General features: G+C 50.8%; 1 protein-coding gene across 1 annotated transcript; it reads left to right on the plus strand.

The window, feature by feature from the left end:
- The first annotated feature begins 11,185 nt into the window (after positions 1–11,185).
- Positions 11,186–18,021, plus strand: PPP1R35 (protein phosphatase 1 regulatory subunit 35). The gene is made up of 4 exons (XM_038768914.1): positions 11,186–11,588; positions 15,477–15,747; positions 17,261–17,391; positions 17,573–18,021. The coding sequence occupies exons 1-4, from the start codon at positions 11,391–11,393 to the stop codon at positions 17,747–17,749; spliced, it is 777 nt and encodes a 258-aa protein (XP_038624842.1). The 5' UTR covers positions 11,186–11,390; the 3' UTR covers positions 17,750–18,021.
- Positions 18,022–21,931: the final 3,910 nt, after the last annotated feature.

The raw sequence follows: 21,931 nt of genomic DNA on the forward strand, positions 1-21,931 counted from the left end.
CAATCGATCGTATTTATTGAGCGCTTACTGTGTGCAGAGCACTGTCCTAAGCGAAACCTTTCTGAAGGAACTTGGTTCCCAATCAGTCAATCAATCGATCGTATTTATTGAGCGCTTACTGTGTGCAGAGCACTGTCCTAAGCGAAACATTTCAGAAGGAACTTGGTTCCCAGTCATCAATCAATCAATCGATCGTGTTTATTAAGCGCTTACTGTGTGCAGAGCACTATCCTAAGCGCTTGGGAAGTCCAAGTTGGCAACGTAGAGAGACGGTCCCTACCCAACAGCGGGCTCACAGGCTAGGAGACGAGACTGTGAAGGTGGGGAAGGGGCCGGGAAAGTGTCTCTGATGGGACTGGGGCGGGGTGGGGGGGCTGTCCAGAGGGAGGAGGAGGAGGTTTGGGATGAAGAGAGGGGTAGGTGGATGGTCCAGATTCAATCGTATTTACTGAGCGCTTACTGTGTGCAGAGCACTGTACTAAGCGCCTGGGAAGAACAAGTTGGCAACCTATAGAGACGGTCCCTACCCAACAATGGGCTAATTCCGGCTCTGCCGCTTGTCAGATGAGCGACAGAGACACAGAGCGGGGGTCCCAGGCCAAAGCAGAAAGGCCCCAGGGGTGAGGGTTGCCCCCTCCTTGCTGGGGGTGGGTGGGGGGATACCCCGTCCCTCTGGAAAACTGGGAAGGGGAGAGCTGAGATGGTCCAGATGAGTGACAGAGACACAGAGCAGGGGTCCCAGGCCAAAGCAGAAAGGCCGCAGGGGTGAGGGGTGTCTCCTCCTTGCTGAGGGTGGGTGGGGGGATACCCCGTCCCTCTGGCAAATGGGGAAGGGGAGAACTGAGATGGTGCAGATCAGAGCGGGGGTCCCAGGCCAAAGCAGAAAGGCCGCAGGGGTGCGGGTTGTCCCCTCCTTGCTGGGGGTGGGTGGGGGGATACCCTGTCCCTCTGGAAAATGGGGAAGGGGAGAACTGAGATAGTCCAGATGAGCAACAGAGACACAGAGTGGGTGTCCCGGGCCAAAGCAGAAAGGCCGCAGGGGTGAGGGTTGTCCCCTCCTTGCTGGGGGTGGGTGGGGGGATACCCCGTCCCTCTGGTAAACGGGGAAGGGGAGAGCTGAGATGGTCCGGATGAGCGGGGGTCCCAGGCCAAAGCAGAAAGGCCGCAGGGGTGAGGGTTGTCCCCTCCTTGCTGGGGGTGGGTGGGGGGATACCCCGTCCCTCTGGCAAACGGGGAAGGGGAGAGCTGAGATGGTCCGGGTGAGCGGGGGTCCCAGGCCAAAGCAGAAAGGCCGCAGGGGTGAGGGGTGTCTCCTCCTTGCTGAGGGTGGGTGGGGGGATACCCCGTCCCTCTGGCAAATGGGGAAGGGGAGAACTGAGATGGTGCAGATCAGAGCGGGGGTCCCAGGCCAAAGCAGAAAGGCCGCAGGGGTGCAGGTTGTCCCCTCCTTGCTGGGGGTGCGTGGGGGGATACCCTGTCCCTCTGGAAAATGGGGAAGGGGAGAACTGAGATAGTCCAGATGAGCAACAGAGACACAGAGTGGGTGTCCCGGGCCAAAGCAGAAAGGCCGCAGGGGTGAGGGTTGTCCCCTCCTTGCTGGGGGTGGGTGGGGGGATACCCCGTCCCTCTGGTAAACGGGGAAGGGGAGAGCTGAGATGGTCCGGATGAGCGGGGGTCCCAGGCCAAAGCAGAAAGGCCGCAGGGGTGAGGGTTGTCCCCTCCTTGCTGGGGGTGGGTGGGGGGATACCCTGTCCCTCTGGCAAACGGGGAAGGGGAGAGCTGAGATGGTCCGGGTGAGCGGGGGTCCCAGGCCAAAGCAGAAAGGCCGCAGGGGTGAGGGGTGTCCCCCCCTTGCTGGGGGGTGGGACGGGGGAGGTTGGGGGGCGGCGGAGGGGCGTGAACAATGAGGCCTTTGCTGATTGTGGCCCATCCGTCCCTCCCCCGGCCTCCCAGCGTGTCCCCTCCAAGGGCCGGGCAGGGGTGGGGGCCGACCAGGAGAATGGGCCTCTTGTTTGGGCTCCTGGGCGGCGGGGAGGGCCTAGGGAAGCCAGGCCAGGCCTGGCCGCCCGCCCGCCCGCCCCACGCTCACTGCCTCTTCCCTCGCTCCCTGCCTCCACTGGCCCCTTCCCAGAACCTGGGGACAGGGCGGGGAGCGTGGGCCATTCCCTGGCAAGTGGGTGTGTTTGGGAGCTTTTTAATGATACTTGTTGAGCGCTTACTACGTGTCAAACACAGAGAAGGAGCTAGGGTCCGGCGCTTAATAATAAAACAAGTCCAAGTCCAACTTGTACTTCCCAAGCGCTTAGTACAGTGCTCTGCGCACAGTAAATGCTCAATAAATGAGTAATAAATGAATTACTCTATTTTATTTGTACATATTTATTCTATTTTGTTAATATGCTTTGTTTTGTTGTCTGTCTCCCCCTTCTAGACTGTGAGACCACTGTTGGGTAGGGACCGTCTCTAGATGTTGCCAACTTGGACTTCCCAAGCGCTTAGTACAGTGCTCTGCACACAATAAACGCTCAATAAATACGAATGAATGAATGAATGAATGAATGAATGAATGAATGAATGAATGAATGATCTAGGTTCCAGCGCTTAATACACTGCCTGGCACATTGTAAGCGCTTCATAATAATACAAGTCCAAGTCCAACTTGTACTTCCCAAGCACTTAGTACAGTGCTCTGCACACAGTAAGCGCTCAATAAATGAGTGATAAATGAGTAATAAATGAATTACTCTATTTTATTTGTACATATTTATTCTATTTATTTTATTTTGTTAATATGTTTTGTTTTGTTGTCTTTCTCCCCCTTCTAGACTGTAAGCCCACAGTTGGGTAGGCACCGTCTCTAGATGTTGCCAACTTGGACTTCCCAAGCGCTTAGTACAGTGCTCTGCACACAGTAAGCGCTCAATAAATACGATTGAATGAATGAGTGAATGAATGAATGAATGATCTAGGTTTCAGCGCTTAATACAGTGCCTGGCACATTGTAAGCGCTTCATAATAATACAAGTCCAAATCCAACTTGTACTTCCCAAGCGCTTAGTACAGTACTCTGCACAAAGTAAGCACTCAATAAATACGATTGAATGAATGAATGAATAATAATAATAATGGTGGTCTGCACTTACCGTGTGTCAAACACATAGAAGGATCTAGGTTCCAGAGCTTAATACGGTGCCTGGCACATAGTAAGCACTTCATAATAATACAAGTCCAAGTCCAACTTGTACTTCCCAAGCACTTAGTACAGTGCTCTGCACACAGTAAGCGCTCAATAAATGAGTAATAAATGAGTAATAAATGAATTACTCTATTTTATTTGTACATATTTATTCTATTTATTTTATTTTGTTAATATGTTTTGTTTTGTTGTCTTTCTCCCCCTTCTAGACTGTGAGCCCGCTGTTGGGTAGGGACCGTCTCTGTATGTTGCCAACTTGGACTTCCCAAGCGCTTAGTCCAGTGCTCTGCACACAGTAAGCGCTCAATAAATACGATTGAATGAATGAATGAATGAATGATCTAGGTTCCAGCGCTTAATACAGTGCCTGGCACATAGTAAGCGCTTCATAATAATACAATACAAGTACAAGTCCAACTTGTACTTCCCAAGCGCTTAGTACAGTGCTCTGCACACAGTAACTGCTCAATAAATACGATTGAATGAATGAATAATAATAATGGTGGTATGCGCTTACCGCGTGTCAAACACATAGAAGGATCTAGGTTCCAGCGCTTAATACGGTGCCTGGCACATAGTAAGCGCTTCATAATAATACAAGTCCAAGTCCAACTTGTACTTCCCAAGCACTTAGTACAGTGCTCTGCACACAGTAAGCGCTCAATAAATACAATTGAATGAATGAATGAACAATAATAATAATAATGGTGGTATGTGCTTACTGCATGTCAAACACATAGAAGGATCTAGGTTCCAGCGCTTAATACAGTTCCTGGCACATAGTAAGCACTTCATAATAATAATAATAATGTGGTATTTGTTAAGCACTTACTATGTGCAAAGCACTGTTCTAAGCGCTGGGGGGTGGATACAAGGTGATCAGGTTGCCCCATGTCAGGCTCACAGTCTTAATCCCCATTTGACAGATGAGGTAACTGAGGCCCAGAGAAGTGAAGTGACTTGCCCAAAGTCACACAGCTGACAAGCGGCGGAGCCGGGACTAGAACTCATGACCTCTGACTCCCAAACCCGCGCTCTTTCCACTGAGTCACGCTGAAATACCGTCATTATTATTATTATTATTCTAATCCTGGCCCTGCCTCTTGCCTGCTGCGTGACCTTGGGCAAGTCACTTCACTTCTCTGGGCCTCAGTTGCCTGCTCTGTAAAATGGGGATGAAGACTGAGCCCCGCCTGGGCTATGGACTGCATCCAACCTGATGATATCGTATCTACTCCAGCACTTAGGACGGTGCCTGGCACATAGTAAGCGCTTAACAAATACCATTATTATTATTATTATTATTCTAATCCTGGCTCCGCCTCTTGTCTGCTGTGTGACCTTGGGCAAGTCACTTCACTTCTCTGGGCCTCAGTTGCCTTCTCCGTAAAATGGGGATGAAGACGGAGCCCCGCCTGGGCTATGGCATCCAACCTGATGATAAATATGATTGAATGAATGAATATCGTATCTACTCCAGCACTTAGTACAGTGCCTGGCACATAATAAGCGCTTAACAAATACCATTATTATTATTATTATTCTAATCCTGGCTCCGCCTCTTGTCTGCTGTGTGACCTTGGGCAAGTCACTTCACTTCTCTGGGCCTCAACTGCCTCATCTATAAAATGGGGATGAAGACTATGAGCCCCATGTGGGACACGGACTGCGACCAACATAATAATAACGATGGCATTTGCTAAGCGCTTACTACGTGCAAAGCACTGTTCTAAGCGCTGGGATAGATACAAGGTGATCAGGTTGTCCCACGAGGGGCTCCCAGTCTTCAGCCCCATTTTCCAGATGAGGGAACTGAGGCCCAGAGCAGTGAAGTGACTTGCCCAAAGTCACCCAGCTGACAAGCGGCGGAGCCGGGATTTGAACCCATGACCTCTGACTCCCAAGCCCGGGATCTTTCCACTGAGCCACGCTGCTTCTCTATTATTATTATGGTATTATTATTATTATAAAGCAGCGTGGCTCAGTGGAAAGAGCCCGGGCTTTGGAGTCAGAGGTCATGGGTTCGAATCCCGGCTCCGCCACATGTCTGCTGTGTGACCTTGGGCAAGTCACTTAATTTCTCTGAGCCTCAGTTACCTCATCTGTAAAATGGGGATTAAGACTGTGAGCCCCACGTGGGACAACCTGATCACTTTGTATCCCCCCAAGCGCTTAGAACAGTGCTTTGCACATAGTAAGTGCTTAACAAATGCCAACTTTATTATTATTATTATTATTATTATTATGTGCCAAGCATTCTTCTAAATTCTGGGTTAGATACAAGTTAATCAGGTTGTCCCACATGGGGCTCACAGTCTTAATCTCCGTTTTACAGACGAGGTCACTGGGACACAGAGAAGTTAAATGACTTGCCCAGGGTCACACAGCAGATGCGGCGGAACCAGGATTAGAACCCACATCCTCTGACACCCAAGCCCTTGCTCTAGCCACTCTGAACGGCGCACTGTACTAAGCGCTTGGGAGCGTATAACAGAGAAGCACCGCGGCTCAATGGAAAGAGCACGGGCTTGGGAGTCAGAGGTCATGGGTTCTAATCCCGGCTCCCCCACCCGTCTGCTGTGTGACTTTGGGCCAGTCGCTTAACGCCTCTGTGCCTCAGTTCCCTCATCAGGTCATCAGTTCAAATCCCGGCTCCGCCACTTGCCTAGCTGTGTGACTCGGGGCAAGTCACTTGACTTCCCTGTGCCTCAGTTCCCTCATCTGTAAAATGGGGATGAGCCCCACGTGGGACAACCTGATTACCTTGTGGCTCAGTGGAAAGAGCCCGGGCTTTGGAGTCAGAGGTCGTGGGTTCCAATCCCGGCTCTGCTAATTGTCAGCTGTGTGACTTTGGGCAAGTCACTTCACTTCTCTGGGCCTCAGTTACCTCAGCTGTAAAATGGGGAATAAGACTGTGAGCCCTCCGGGGGACAACCTGATCAGCGCTTAGAACAGTGCTTTGCACATAGTAAGTGCTTAATAAATGCCATTATTATTTATTTTTAAGTGCTTAGTACAGTGCTCTGCACATAGTAAGCGCTCAATAAATACGATTGGTGATCTCCCCCCCAGCGCTTAGGACAGTGCTTGGCACATAGTAAGTGCTTAATAAAGGCCATTATTATTTATTTTTAAGCGCTTAGTACAGTGCTCTGCACATAATAAGCGCTCAATAAATACGATTGATTGATGATCTCCCCCCCAGCGCTTAGGACAGTGCTTGGCACATAGTAAGCGCTTAACAATACTATAAGCAAAACAAGAGTCGGCCTGTCTACAACGAGCTTATCGTCGATGGATTGATTGATTGGCAGAATCGCCTGGAAGAAAGGGGACCCCAGTTCCCTCTGTAATAATAACAATAATAATAATCGCCTCCGTAATAGTAATAATAATAATAATAATTGTGGTATTTGTAAAGCACTTACTATAGTCCAGGCACTGTTCTAAGCGCTGAGGGGAGGGAAACAAGATAATCAGGTGCTACAAGGGGCTCACAGTCTAAGTAGGAAGGGAGGGCAGGTAGCGTGGCCTACCTCACAGCTTCTGGGAGTCAGAAGGACCTGGGTTCTAATCCCGCCTCTGTCTGCTGGGTGAGACCTTGGACAAGTCACTTCACCTCTCTGTGCTTCAGTTACTTGCAGGCCAGAGGCAGGACGTGGGCAAGAAGCCGACAGTGAGATAGACGAGATAGAGGCAGAGGATTAAAGCGGGCCGGCTGGGTTGGAATATCAAGTCACGGATCTGCGTCCACACAGTAGACGCTGGCTCGGTGGAAAGAGCCCGGGCTCTGGAGTCAGAGGTCGTGGGTTCAAATCCCGGCTCCGCCGCTTGTCAGTTGGGTGACTTTGGGCAAGTCACTTCACTTCTCTGGGCCTCAGCGACCTCATCTGGAAAACGGGGAGGAAGACTGGGAGCCTCCCGTGGGACAACCTGCTCACTTTGTAACCTCCCCAGGGCTTAGAACAGTGCTTTGCACATAGTAAGCGCTTAATAAATGTCATTATTATTATTATTATTATTATTATTATTATTCTCTGGGCCTCAGTTCCCTCATCTGTAAAATGGGGATTAAGATGGTGAGCTCCACTTGGGACAACCTGATGACCTTGTATCTACCCCAGCGCTTAGAACAGTGCTTTGCACATAGTAAGCGCTTATTAAATGTCATCATCATTATTATTACTATTATTCTCTGGGCCTCAGTTCCCTCATCTGTAAAATGGGGATTAAGATGGTGAGCTCCACATGGGACAAGCTGATGACCTTGTATCTACCCCGGCGCTTAGAACAGTGCTTTGTACATAGAAAGCGCTTAATAAATATCATTATTATTATTATTATTCTCTGGGCCTCAGTTCCCTCATCTGTAAAATGGGGATTAAGATGGTGAGCTCCACATGGGACAACCTGATGACCTTGTATCTACCCCAGCACTTAGAACAGTGCTTTGCACACAGTAAGCGCTTAATAAATGTCATTATTATTATTATTATTCTCTGGGCCTCAATTCCCTCATCTATAAAATGGGGATTAAGATGGTGAGCTCCACATGGGACAACCTGATGACCTCGCATCTACCCCAGCGCTTAGAACGGTGCTTGGCACATAGTAAGCGCTTAATAAATACCATAATTATTATTATCAAGGCGAGGTAGGAGGGGATGAGGTGATGGAGGGCTTTAAAGCGAATGGTGGGAGCTGCCCAAGAAGGCGGATGCGACACTTGAGAGGGGTTCGAGTCTCGCAGCCGGAGATGAAGTTGCAACAGCATCAAAGCCCTGAAGATTTTTCGGTTTGGTCTGGGGGTCTGACGCAAGCCACCACCACACTCTGCCTGACAACTTCCCAATTCCACGCTCTACCCCTTGGTCTGACAGCGGCCGGCCTTCCCTCTTCATAGCCGACAATCCTCCCCCTCGCAGCGTGGCTCAGTGGAAGGAGCCCGGGCTTTGGAGTCAGAGGTCATGGGTTCCAATCCCGGCTCCGCCAACTGCCAGCTGGGTGACTTTGGGCAAGTCACTTGACTTCTCTGGGCCTCGGTTCCCTCATCTGTAAAGTGGGGATTAAGACTGTGAGCCCCCCGTGGGACAACCTGATCACCTTGTAACGTCCCCAGCGCTTAGAACAGTACTTTGCACACAGTAAGCGCTTAATAAATGCTATTATTATTATTATTATTATTATTCAAAGCCTGATTGAAGGCTCATCTCCGCCAAGAAGCCTTCCGTGACTAAGCCCCCTTTTCCTCTCCTCCCACTCCCTCCTGCGTCACCCTAACTTGCTCCCTTTATCCATCCGCCCCTCCATGTCCCTCCCTGGCATACATTTATTTCTATTAATGTCTGTCTCCTGCCCCAGACTGTAAGCTCATCGTGGGCAGGGGACGTGCCTCTGTCCTCTCACAAGCACTTAGTGCAGTGCTCTGTTTATTATTAATAAATATTACTCTATTTATTTATTTATTTATTTAACTTATACATATCTATTCTATTTATTTTATTTTGCTGGTATGTTTGGTTTTGTTCTCTGTCTCCCCCTTTTAGACTGTGAGCCCACTGTTGGGTAGGGACTGTCTCTAGATGTTGCCAATTTGTACTTCCCAAGCGCTTAGTACAGTGCTCTGCACATAGTAAGCGCTCAATAAATACAATTGATGATGATGATGCTCTGCACACAGTAAAAACTCAATAAATAAAAATGACCGACGACGGTGATCCCAAGAGGATGCTGGGGCGAGTCACTTCACTTCTCTGTGCCTCAGCTCCCTCATCTGTAAAATGGGGATGAAGACTGTGAGCCCCACGTGGGACAACCCGATCACCCTGTATCCGCCCCAGCGCTTAGAACAGTGCTTTGCACATAGTAAGCGCTTAACAAATGCCATCATTATTATTTATTGTTATTACTTCACTTCTCTGGGCCTCAGTTCCCTCATCTGTCAAATGGGGATGAAGACTGTGGGCCCCAAGCGCTTAGTCATTCATTCATTCAATCGTATTTATTGAGCGCTTACTGTGTGCAGAGCACTGGACTAAGCGCTTGGGAAGTACAAGCTGGCAACATTTAGAGATGGTCCCTACCCAACAGCAGGCTCACAGTCTAGAAGGGGGAGACAGAGAACAAAACAAAACATATTAACAAAATAAAATAAATAGAATAAATATGTGCAAATAAAATAGAGTAATTCATTCATTCAATCATATTTATTGAGCACTTACTGTGTGCAGAGCACTGTACTAAGCGCTTGGGAAGTCCAAGTTGGCAACAAACAGAGACGGTCCCTACCCAACAGCGGGCTCACAGTCTAGAAGGGGGAGACAGACAACAAAAACATATTAACAAAATAAAATAAATAGAATAAATATGTACAAATAAAATAGAGTAATTCATTCATTCAATCATATTTATTGAGCACTTACTGTGTGCAGAGCACTGGACTAAGCGCTTGGGAAGTCCAAGTTGGCAACATATAAAGACGGTCCCTACCCAACAGCGGGCTCACAGTCTAGTCCAGCGCTCTGCACACAGTAAGCGCTCAATAAGTACGATTGAATAATGATAGCATTTATTAAGCGCTTACTATGTGCAAAGCACTGTTCTAAGCGCTGGGGAGGTTTCAAGGTGATCAGGTTGTCCCACGGTGGTGGGGGGGGGGAGGCTCACAGTCTTCGTCCCCATTTTCCAGATGAGGGAACTGAGGTCCAGAGGAGTTGAGAAGCAGCGTGGCTCAGTGAGAAGCAGTGTGGCTCAGTGGAAAGAGCCCGGGCTTTGGAGTCAAAGGTCATGGGTTCGAATCCCAGCTCTTCCAGTTGTCAGCTGTGTGACTTTGGGCAAGTCTCTTAACTTCTCTGTGCCTCAGTTACCTCATCTGTAAAATGGGGATTAAGACTGTGAGCCCCTGTGGGACAACCTGATCACCTTGTAACCTCCCCAGCGCTTAGAACAGTGCTTTGCACATAGTAAGCGCTTAACAAATGCCATTATTATTATTAAGTGACTTGCCCAAAGTAAGTGGTGGAGTAGGGATTTGAACCCATGACCTCTGACTCCAAAGCCCGGGCTCTTTCCATAGAGCCACGCTGCTTCTCTTAATTGAATGAATGCTTGGCACCTAGTAAGCGCTCAATCAATGAATCGTATTTACTGAGCGCTTACTGTGTGCAGAGCACTGTACTAAGCGCTTGGGAAGTCCAAGTTGGCAACATCTAGAGACGGTCCCTACCCAACAGTGGGCTCCCAGCTTAACAAATACCAAAATGACTATTGTTATTTCTATTCTTCTTATGATGAAGAAGCAGAGAAGCGGCGTGGCTCAATGGAAAGAGCCCGGGCTTTGGAGTCGGAGGTCATGGGTTCAAATCCCGCCTCTGCCACTTGTCAGCTGTGTGACTTTGGGCAAGTCACTTCACTTCTCTGGGCCTCAGTTCCCTCATCTGGAAAATGGGGGTGAAGACTGTGAGCCCCCTGTGGGACAACCTGATCGCCTTGTAACCTCCCCAGCGCTTAGAACAGTGCTTTGCACATAGTAAGCGCTTAATAAATGCCATCATTATTGTTATTATGATGATGATGATGACGATGGGGCGGGGCAGGCCCGTCCCCTCAGGCCTAATCCGAGCGGAGGCGAAGGCCCCATCTTGGGGGCGGGGCCGACTTCCGGTGGGGGGCGGGGCCAGGGGGCGCCGCCATCTTACTTAAGGACCAGGCGGGCGACGCCATCTTACTTAAGGAACAGGGGGGCGACGCCATCTTACTTAAGGACCAGGCGGGCGACGCCATATTGGTAAAGGGAAGAATCACTCAATCAATCGTATTTATTGAGCGCTTACTGTGTGTGTGCAGAGCACTGGACTAAGCGCTTGGGAAGTCCAAGTTGGCAACATCTAGAGACGGTCCCTACCCTATGTGCAAAGTCTGTCTCCCCCCTCCAGACTGTGAGCCCACTGTTGGGTAGGGACCGCCTCCAGATGTTGCCAACTCGGACTTCCCAAGCGCTTAGGACAGTGCTCTGCACACAGTAAGCGCTCAATAAATATAATTGATTGATTGGGCTCTAGAAGGGGGCGGAAGTGACGTCAGGGGATCCCTCTGCTGCTCCACCCATAACGGCTCTGCGCTGGGAGTGGCAGGGTGATGCTCGGGGGACTGGGCCGCGGGCCTGCCCTGACCTCTGACCCCTGACCCCTGACCGATGCGGCCTTGGGGGGCCCCCGGGGAGGCCCCGGTCCCCCAGCCCCACGGGGTCGTCGCCCCAAGGCCCGAGCCCGTCTTGGACCTGAGCCTCAGCCCCAGGACCAGCCCCAGGACCAGCCCCAAGACCAACCCCATGCCACCCTGCCTGGGCATCCTAAGGCCCGGGGGCAGAGCCGGGGGCGGGAAGCGGCGGCAGGTGAGGCGGGACCCCCCTGCCCCCACCCTAAATAGAATCAATATGTACAAATAAAATAGAGGAATGCATTTATTCAATCGTATTTATCATCATCAATCGTATTTATCAATAATAATAATGGCATTTGTTAAGCGCTTACTATGTGCAAAGCACTGTTCTAAGCGCTGGGGAGGATACAAGGTGATCAGGCTGTCCCACTTGGGGTTCACAGTCTTAATCCCCATTTTACAGACGAGGTAACTGAGGCCCGGAGAAGTTAAGTGACTTGCCCAAAGTCACCCAGCTGACAATTGGCGGAGCGGGGATTTGAACCCATGACCTCTGACTCCAAAGCCCGGGCTCTTTCCAATGAGCCACGCTGCTTCCCTATCCCCTAACGCTGCTTTATTGAGTGCTTACTATGTGCAGAGCACTGTACTAAGCGCTTGGGAGGTACAAATTGGCAACATATAGAGACAGTCCCTACCCAACAGTGGGTATCGAGCGCTTACTGTGTGCAGAGCACTCGACTAAGCGCTTGGGAAGTCCAAGTTGGCAACATAGGGAGACGGTCCCTACCCGACAGCGGGCCCCCAGTCTAGAAGGGGGAGGCGGACAACAAAACAAAACATGTGGACGGGTGGCAAGTCATCAGAATGGGTAGAAATAGAGCTTCAACAAAATGAATAGTAAATATGTACAAGTCAAGTAAATAGAGTCATAAGTCTGTACAAACATATCTACAGGTGCTGTGGGGAGGGGGAGGAGGTGGGGCGGGGGAGAAGAAAAAGGGGGCTCAGTGTGGGAAGGCCTGCTGGAGGAGGTGAGCTCTCAGTTCCTACAAGTAAAATAGAGTAATAAATATGTACATTCATTCATTCAGTCGTATTTATTGAGCGCTTACTGTGTGCAGAGCACTGTACTAAGCACTTGGGATGTACAAGTTGGCAACATATAGAGATGGTCCCTACCCAACAGTGGGCTCACAGTCTAGAAGATGGTGTATATATGTATCATCATCATCAATCGTATTTATTGAGCACTTACTATGTGCAGAGCAATGTACAAACAAATGTACAATTTGTACAAACAAATATACATATATACAGGTGCTGTGGGGAGGGGAAGGAGGAGAGGAAAAAGGGGGCTCAGTCTGGGAAGGCCTCCTGGAGGAGGTGAGATCTCAGTAGGGGTTTGAAGGGAGGAAGAGAGCTAAGCGCTTGGGAAGTACAAGTTGGCGACATATAGAGACGGTCCCTACCCAACAGCGGGCTCGCAGTCTAGAAAGGGGAGACAGACAACGAAACAAAATATATTAACAAAATAAAATAAATAGAATAAATGTGTACAAATAAAATAAATAGAGTAATAAATCTGTACAAACACGTATGCATATATACAGGTGCTGTGGGGAGGGGAAGGAGGTAAGGTGGGGGTATGGGGAGGGGGAGAGGAAGGAGGAGGTTCAGTCTGGCCTCCAAATAGAAGTCTTTCAATCCTATTTATTGAGCGCTGACTATGTACCAATCAACCTACGCATCAGGCAGAAATTCCTCATCCTCAGCTTCAAGGCTGTCCATCCCCTCGCCCCCTCCTACCTCACCTCCCTTCTTTCCTTCTCCAGCCCAGCCCGCACCCTCCGCTCCTCTCCCACCACTAACCTCCTCACTGAGCCTCGTTCTCACCCGTCCCGCTGTCGACCCCCAGCCCACATCCTTCCCCTGGCCTGGAATACCCTCCCTCCACACATCCATCAAACTAGCCCTCTTCCTCCCTTCAAAGCCCTTCTGAGAGCTCACCTCCTCCAGGAGGCCTTCCCAGACTGAGCCCCCCTTTTCCTCTCCTCCTTCCCCTCCCCACAGCACCTGTATATATGTATATATGTTCGTACATAGATACATATATACACCGTCTTCTAGACTGTGAGCCCACTGTTGGGTAGGGACCGTCTCTATATGTTGCCAACTTGTACTTCCCAAGCACTTAGTACAGTGCTCTGCACACAGTAAGCGCTCAATAAATACGATTGAGTGAATGAATGAATGTACATATTTATTACTCTATCTTACTTGTACATATTTATTCTATTTATTTTATTTTGTTAACATGTTTTGTTTTGTTGTCTGTCTCCCCCTTGTAGACTGTGAGCCCGCTGTTGGGTAGGGACCGTCTCTATATGTTGCCGACTTGTACTTCCCAAGCGCTTAGTACAGTGCTCTGCACACAGTAAGCGCTCAATAAAGACACCTGACCACATGTTTTGTTTTGTTGTCTGTCTTCCCCTTCTAGACTGTGAGCCCGCTGTTGGGTAGGGACCGTCTCTATATGTTGCCAACTTGGACTTCCCAAGCGCTTAGTACAGTGCTCTGCACACAGTAAGTGCCCAATAAATACGATTGAACGAATGAACGATTGAATGAATGAATACAGAGCACTGTTCTAAGCGCTGGGGAGGTTACAAGGTGATCAGGCTGCCCCACGGGGGGCTCACAGTCTTCATCCCCATTTTACAGATGAGGTAGCTGAGGCACAGAGAAGTGAAGTGATTTGCCCAGAGTCACACAGCTGACAGTTGGCTGCTTCTCACCTCATCCGTTCAATCGCCTTTATTGAGCGCTTACTGTATACAGACCACTGTACTAATAATAATAAATAACAATAATGATGGTATTTGTTAAGCGCTTACTAACGTGCCAAAGCACTGTTCCAAGCGCTGGGGGAGATACAAGGTAATAATAATTATGATGGCATTTATTAAGCGCTTACTATGTGCAAAGCACTGTTCTAAGCACAGGGGAGGATACAAGGTGATCGGATTGTCCCATGTGGGGCTCACAGTCTTCATCCCTATTTATTGAGCACTTATTGTGTGCAATAATAATAACAATGATGGCATTTATTAAGGGCTTGCTATATGCAAAGCACTGTTCTAAGCGCTGGGGGGGATACAGGGTGATCAGGTTGTCCCACATGGGGCTCACAGTCTTCATCCCTATTTATTGAGTGCTTACTGTGTGCAGTAATAATAATGATGGCATTTGTGAAGCGCTTGCTATGTGCAAAGCACTGTTCTAAGAGCTGGGGAGGATTCAAGGTGATCAGGTTGTCCCACGGGGGTCTCACAGTCTTCATCCCTATTTATTGGGCACTTACTGTGTGCAGAGCACCGTAGTAATAATAATAATGATGCATTTGTTAAGCGCTTACTATGTGCAAAGCACTGTTCTAAGCGCTGGGGCGGGGGATACAGGGTGATCAGGTTGTCCCACGGGGGGGTTCACAGTGTTCATCCCTATTTATTGAGCGCTTACTGTGTGCAGTAATAATAATAATAATGATGGCATTTATTAAGCGCTTGCTATGTGCAAAGCACTGTTGTAAGTGCTGGGGGGGATACAGGGTGATCAGGTTGTCCCACGGTGGGGTTCACAGTGTTCATCCCTATTTATTGAGCGCTTACTGTGTGCAGTAATAATAATAATAATGATGGCATTTGTTGAGTGCTTGCTATGTGCAAAGCACTGTTCTAAGCGCTGGGGGGGATACAGGGTGAGCAGGTTGTCCCACGGTGGGCTTACAGTGTTCATCCCTATTTATTGAGCGCTTCCTGTGTGCAGTAATAATAATACTAATGATGGCATTTGTTAAGCGCTTGCTATGTGCAAAGCACTGTTCTAAGCACTGGGGAGGTTACGAGGTGATGAGGTTGTCCCACGGGGGGCTCCCAGTCTTCATCCCCATTTGACAGATGAGGTCACTGAGGCCCAGAGAAGTGAAATGACTTGCCCAAAGTCACCCAGCTGACAAGTGGCGGAGCCGGGATTAGAACCCACGACCTCTGACTCCCAAGCCCGGACTCTTTCCACTGAGCCACTCTGCTTCGCTCCCTCACGTTCCCCCCACAAACAGGTCCGGTTTCTCCTGGACTCGCCGGCCGAGCCGGAGCCGGGACAGGGACCGGAGCCGGGACAGGGACCGGAGCCGGGACAGGGACCGGAGCCGGGGCTGGCCGCCCCGGAGCTGCAGAGCAGCTTGGGCCTGGAGCTGCAGCTGCACCGTGCACTGGCCAAGAACGACGATGATGATGATGATGAGGAGTTCGATGCCCTGAGGGCGGCCGAGCAGCAGCTGAGGACCTCCTTCCTCACCCGCTGTGGCCTTGATGGCACCTTGGCCGAAGGTGATGCCCGGAGGCAGGGGGCTGGCGGGCTTGACTTCTGATGGGGGAGGAGGCAGGGGACTGGCGGGCTTGACCTCTGATGGGGGGAGGGTGATGGAGGAGGCTGGGGGCAGGTGGGCTTGACCCCTGATGGGGGAGGAGGCAGGGGGCTGGTGGGCTTGACCCCTGATGGGGGAGGAGGCAGGGGGCTGGCGGGCTTGACCCCTGATCGGGGAGGAGGCAGGGGGCTGGCGGGCCTGACCTCTGATGGGGGAGGAGGCAGGGGGCTGCTAGGCCTGACCTCTAATGGGGGCAGGGGATGGAGGAGATTGGGGGCAGGTGGGCTTGACCCCTGACGGGGGAGGAGGCAGGGGGCTAATGGGCTTGACTGCTAATGGGGGCAGGGGATGGAGGAGGCTGGGGGCAGGTGGGCTTGACCCCTGATCGGGGAGGAGGCAGGGGACTGGCGGGCTTGACCCCTGATGGGGGAGGAGGCAGGGGGCTGGCGGGCTTGACCCCTGATGGGGGAGGAGGCAGGGGGCTGGTGGGCTTGACCCCTGATCGGGGAGGAGGCAGGGGACTGGCGGGCTTGACCCCTGATGGGGGAGGAGGCAGGGGGCTGGTGGGCTTGACCCCTGATGGGGGAGGAGGCAGGGGGCTGGTGGGCTTGACCCCTGATCGGGGAGGAGGCAGGGGGTTGGCGGGCTTGACCCCTGATCAGGGAGGAGGCAGGGGGCTGGTGGGCTTGACCCCTGATGGGGGAGGAGGCAGGGGGCTGGTGGGCTTGACCCCTGATCGGGGAGGAGGCAGGGGGTTGGCGGGCTTGACCCCTGATCGGGGAGGAGGCAGGGGGCTGGCGGGCTTGACCCCTGATGGGGGCGGGGGATGGAGGAGGCTGGGGGCTGGCGGGTTTGACCCCTGATGGGGGAGGAGGCAGGGGGCTGGCGGGCTTGACCCCTGATGGGGGGAGGGGGCTGGCGGGCCTGACCTCTGATGGGGGAGTGGGTTGGAGGGGGGAGAAGGCAGGGGGCTGGCGAGCTTGACCTCTGATGGGGGAGGAGGCAGGGGGCTGCCAGGCCTGACCGCTAATGGGGGCAGGGGATGGAGGAGGCTGGGGGCAGGTGGGCTTGACCCCTGATGCGGGAGGAGGCAGGGGGCTAGCGGGCTTGACCCCTGATGGCTTGTACTTCCCAAGCGCTTAGTACAGTGCTCTGCACACAGTAAGCGCTCAATAAATACGATTGATTGATGGGGGAGGAGGCAGGGGGCTGGCGGGCTTGACCACTAATGGGGGAGGGAGATGGAGGGAGAGGGGGAGAAGGCAGGGGGCTGGTGGGGTTGACCTCTGATGGGGGGGGAGAAGGCAGGCGACTGGGGGGCTTGACCTCTGACCTCTAATGGGGGCAGGGGATGGAGGGGGGAGGGGGGAGGAGGCGGGTGGGCGGGCTTGACCTTTGATGGGAGTGGGGGATGGAGGATGGAGGTGGCCTCAGGGCCCTGACCCCCCACCCCCCACTCCCTCCCGGCATCTCAGGCCTGAACGTGCCGAGGTCGCGGCGCCTGTTCCGGGACCTGGTGAGCCTGCAGGTGCCAGAGGAGGCCGTTCTCAGCGAGGCGTTGAGGGAGAGGCTGGCGCTGCTGCCCCCCGGCCCTGAGCCCCGCCAGGTCAGACCCGTGCCCCCCTCTCCCCGTGTCCCCTCCCTGCCTCAACCTCCCTTCTTATCACCCACCCAGTTCTCCCGTGACCCCGTAGTTGTATTTTTGCCTAAAGCCGTCTCCTCTCCCCTCCTGCCTTCCCTGGCCCGCGTCGCCGACTTCTCTCCCCCGGCTCCCGCGTTTTCCCCAGGTAGAGGCCTCGGCGGCCCCGGACCCGCTGGCGCTGTGCGACCCCCTGACGCTGGCGGCCGAGTGGCCGCTCCTGAGCCCGGCGGGGCTGCCGGCCCTGCGGCTGCAGCGGCCCCAGCCCCGCCCGCCGGCGGCCACCTTCCTCATGTACCGGGCCCTGCGCTGCTGGGACGCCTAGCCGGGGCCCGGGCCGGACGCCCTCCGACGCACCTTGTCGGCTCCGGCGGTTCCTGTTCGGGTTTTCTACGAATAAATGTGGTTGGTAACGGCCCGTCGGAGGGGGGTTCCGGGGCACGGACCTCCTGTCGCCCGTCGCCGGAGCCGGCCACGGGGGTCACGGACCATAGCCAACCTGATTGCCGGAGCTTTGAACAATCCCGTCGCCCCCTCCCACCTCACCTCGTTGCTCTCATTCCGACCCAGCCCGCACACTATGCTCCTCTAATTCCAACCTACTCATCGGACCTTAATTTCATCTATCTCGCCTCCGGCTTCTCGCCCACGTCCCGCCTCAGGCCTGGAATGCCCTCCCTCCTCCTCTCCGACGACAGACAGTCACTCTCCCTGCCTTCAAAGCCTAATTGAAGGTACATCTCCTCCAAGAAAACTTCCTTTTCTCCCACTCCTCCTGCCTCGCCCTGTCTTGCTCCCTTTATTCATCCCCCGTCCCACCTCCTCAGCACTTCTGTCCAGGTCTGTCATTCATCTGTAAAATGGGGATGAAGACTGAGCCCCACGTGGGACAACCTGATCACCTTGGCGCTCAATAAATACAATTGATGATCACCTTGTATCCCCTGCCGGCGCTTAGAACAGTGCTTTGCAATCAATCAATCAATCAATCAATTGTATTGAGCGCTTACTGTGTGCAGAGCACTGTACTAAGCGCTTGGGAAGTACAAGTTGGCAACATATAGAGACAGTCCCTACCCAACAGTGGGCTCGCAGTCTCAAAAGTGCTTAACAAATGCCATTATTATTACTATTTATTTTTATTAACGTCTGTCTCCCCCCCTCTAGACTGTAAACCTGTCATGGGCAGGGAATGTGTCTGTTGTACTGTTCTCTCCCAAGCACTCAGTACAGTGCTCTGCACACAGTAAGCGCTCAATAAATACCAATAAATAATTTAATTATTATTTAATTTATTATTTAATTTCATTATTTAATTAATTTAATTGATAATTTAGTTATCAATAAATAAAGAAAGAAAGGCCAGCTGACTAAAACGGGGCCTGGCACATAGCCGGCATTCAATACCATAAAAAAGTATCCATCAGTGGGATTCTAGTCTGTGAGCCCACTGTTGGGTAGGGACCGTCTCTATATGTTGCCAACTTGGACTCCCCCAATCAATCAATCAATCAATCAATCAATCGTATTTATTGAGCGCTTACTATGTGCAGAGCACTGTACTAAGCGCTTGGGAAGTACAAATTGGCAACATATAGAGACAGTCCCTACCCAACAGTGGGCTCGCAGTCTAAAAAGTGCTCAACAAATGCCATTATTATTACTATTTATTTTTATTAACGTCTGTCTCCCCCCCTCTAGACTGTAAACCTGTCATGGGCAGGGAATGTGTCTGTTATATCGTTCTCTCCCAAGCACTCAGTACAGTGCTCTGCACACAGTAAGCACTCAATAAATACCAATAAATTATTTAATTATTTAATTATCATTTAATTTAATTATTTAATTAATTTAATTGATAATTTAGTTATCAATAAATAAAGAAAGGCCAGCTGACTAAAACGGGGCCTGGCACATAGCCGGCATTAAATACCATAAAAAAGTATCCATCAGTGGATAGTCTGTGAGCCCACTGTTGGGTAGGGACCGTCTCTATATGTTGCCAACTTGGACTCCCCCCAATCAATCAATCAATCAATCAATCGTATTTATTGAGCGCTTACTATGTGCAGAGCACTGTACTAAGCGCTTGGGAAGTACAAATTGGCAACATATACAGTCCCTACCCAACAGTGGGCTCACAGTCTAAAAAGTGCTTAACAAATGCCATTATTATTACTATTTATTTTTATTAACGTCTGTCTCCCCCCCCCAGACTGTAAACCTGTCATGGGCAGGGAATGTGTCTGTTGTACTGTTCTCTCCCAAGCACTCAGTACAGTGCTCTGCACACAGTAAGCACTCAATAAATACCAATAAATTATTTAATGATTTAATTATCATTTAATTTAATTATTTAATTAATTTAATTGATAATTTAGTTATCAATAAATAAAGAAAGGCCAGCTGACTAAAACGGGGCCTGGCACATAGCAGGCATTAAATACCATAAAAAAGTATCCATCAGTGGGATTCTAGTCTGTGAGCCCACTGTTGGGTAGGGACTGTCTCTATATGTTGCCAACTTGGACACCCCCAGCGCTTAGTACAGTGCTGTGCACACAGTAAGCGCTCAATAAATACGATTGAATGAACAAATGGATTTAAGCAGTTACCGTGGGTAGAACACTGTACATTCAACTCGTAGGCGAGTTTCAGAAATGCCTCCCTTGTCTGTCTACCGCCTCTTCCCCCTATTTTATGCACTTCCCCACCCCCCCGCTGCTTCTGTTCTATTTCCAGCGATTATTAAGCACCAGGGTAGATAAAATGCTTGTGAAGTCGAACACACTCCCCGTTCCTCACAGGGCTTGCCGTATATCTTACCCCCAATTTTCAGATGGGGGTCAGAGAAGTAAAGTGACCCACCTCAGGTTACCTGGACTCCTGACTCTAGGCCCGTGCTCTTTCCACTGGACCTCACCACCCCTCTCCATCAATCAATCAATAGTCTTTATTGAGCGCTACGTGCAGAGCACCGTACTAAGTGCTTGGGAGAGTACAACAGAACAATAAAAAGACACGTTCCCCGTCCACCACAGGCTTACAGTCTAGAGAGGGAGACACACGTTACTAGAGATAATTTATAATGTATAAAAAAGATACACTCGAGGCCTCAGAGTGGGGTGCTGAATAATAATAATAATAATGATAGTATTTATTAAGCGCTTACTATGTGCAAAGCACTGTTCTAAGCGCTGGGGAGGTGATGAGGTTGTCCCACGGGGGGCTCCCAGTCTTCATCCCCATTTTCCAGATGAGGTAACTGAGGCCCAGAGAAGTGAAGTGACTTGCCCCAAATCACACAGCTGACAAGTGGCAGAGCCGGGATTTGAACTCATGACCTCTGACTCCAAAGCCCGGGCTCTTTCCACTGAGCCACGCTGGATGGTAAAGGGAGAGGAGGCAGGCTCTAGGGGGAAGAGTCTCCCTCATCTTCCTCCGTCTCTGGATCCAACTGTTCCCGTTGGTCCCTCTAGCTGGATCTGGCAATATTTCATGAACACCTATTTACGCACCGCGCTGGGCTCAGAGCTCGAAAGAGTGCCAAGGAGGAGGAAAGCCTCTGTGCCTCAGTTACCTAATCTGTAAATTGGGGATTTAAGGCCGTGAGCCTCCAACTGTGTCCAACCAGATGCCATTACCCCAATGCTTAGTACGGTGCTTGGGCAAATAGTAAGCCCTTAACAAATACCAGTAGTAGTAGTAGTAGTAATAATAATAATAATTGGCATTTGTTAAGCGCTTACTATGTGCAAAGCACTGTTCTAAGTGCTGGGGAGGATACAGGGTGATCAGGTTGTCCCACGTGGGGCTCACAGTCTAGTGTTTAGCACACAGTAAGTGCTTAACAAATACCATTTTATCATTTTACCATTTTAAAATGTCCCCATTTTACGGATGAGGTAACCGAGGCCCAGATAAGTGAAGTGACTTGCCCAAGATCACACAGCAGACATGTGGTGGAGTCGGGATTCGAACCCATGACCTCTGACCCCAAAGCCCATGCTCTTTCCACTGAGCCACGCTGCTTCTCTGAGTAGTAATAATGATATTTGTTAAGCGCTTACTACGTGCCAAGCACTGGGGGAGATACAAGGTGATCAGGTTGTCCCACGTGGGGCTCACAGTCTAGTGTTTAGCACACAGTAAGCGCTTAACAAATACCATCACTATTATTATTATTAATCCCCATTTTACAGATGAGAGAACTGAGGCCCAGAGAAGTTGCCCAAAGTCACACAGCTGACAAGTGGCGGAGCCGGGATTAGAACCTACGACCTCTGGCTCCCAAGCCGGTAGTAATAAAGCACTATCCCTGCCCGCAAGGCGTTCACAATCTAGGGGGGGAAATCCGACGTGAAATATTTTCAGATCATCAATCGTATTTATTGAGCGCTTACTGTGTGCAGAGCACTGTACTAAGCGCTTGGGAAGTACAAATTGGCAACATCTAGAGACGGTCCCTACCCAACAGTGGGCTCACAGTCTAAAAAGTGGGCTCACA

This window comes from Tachyglossus aculeatus, chromosome Y4, assembly GCF_015852505.1.
Source record: "Tachyglossus aculeatus isolate mTacAcu1 chromosome Y4, mTacAcu1.pri, whole genome shotgun sequence".
NCBI lineage: Eukaryota > Metazoa > Chordata > Mammalia > Monotremata > Tachyglossidae > Tachyglossus > Tachyglossus aculeatus.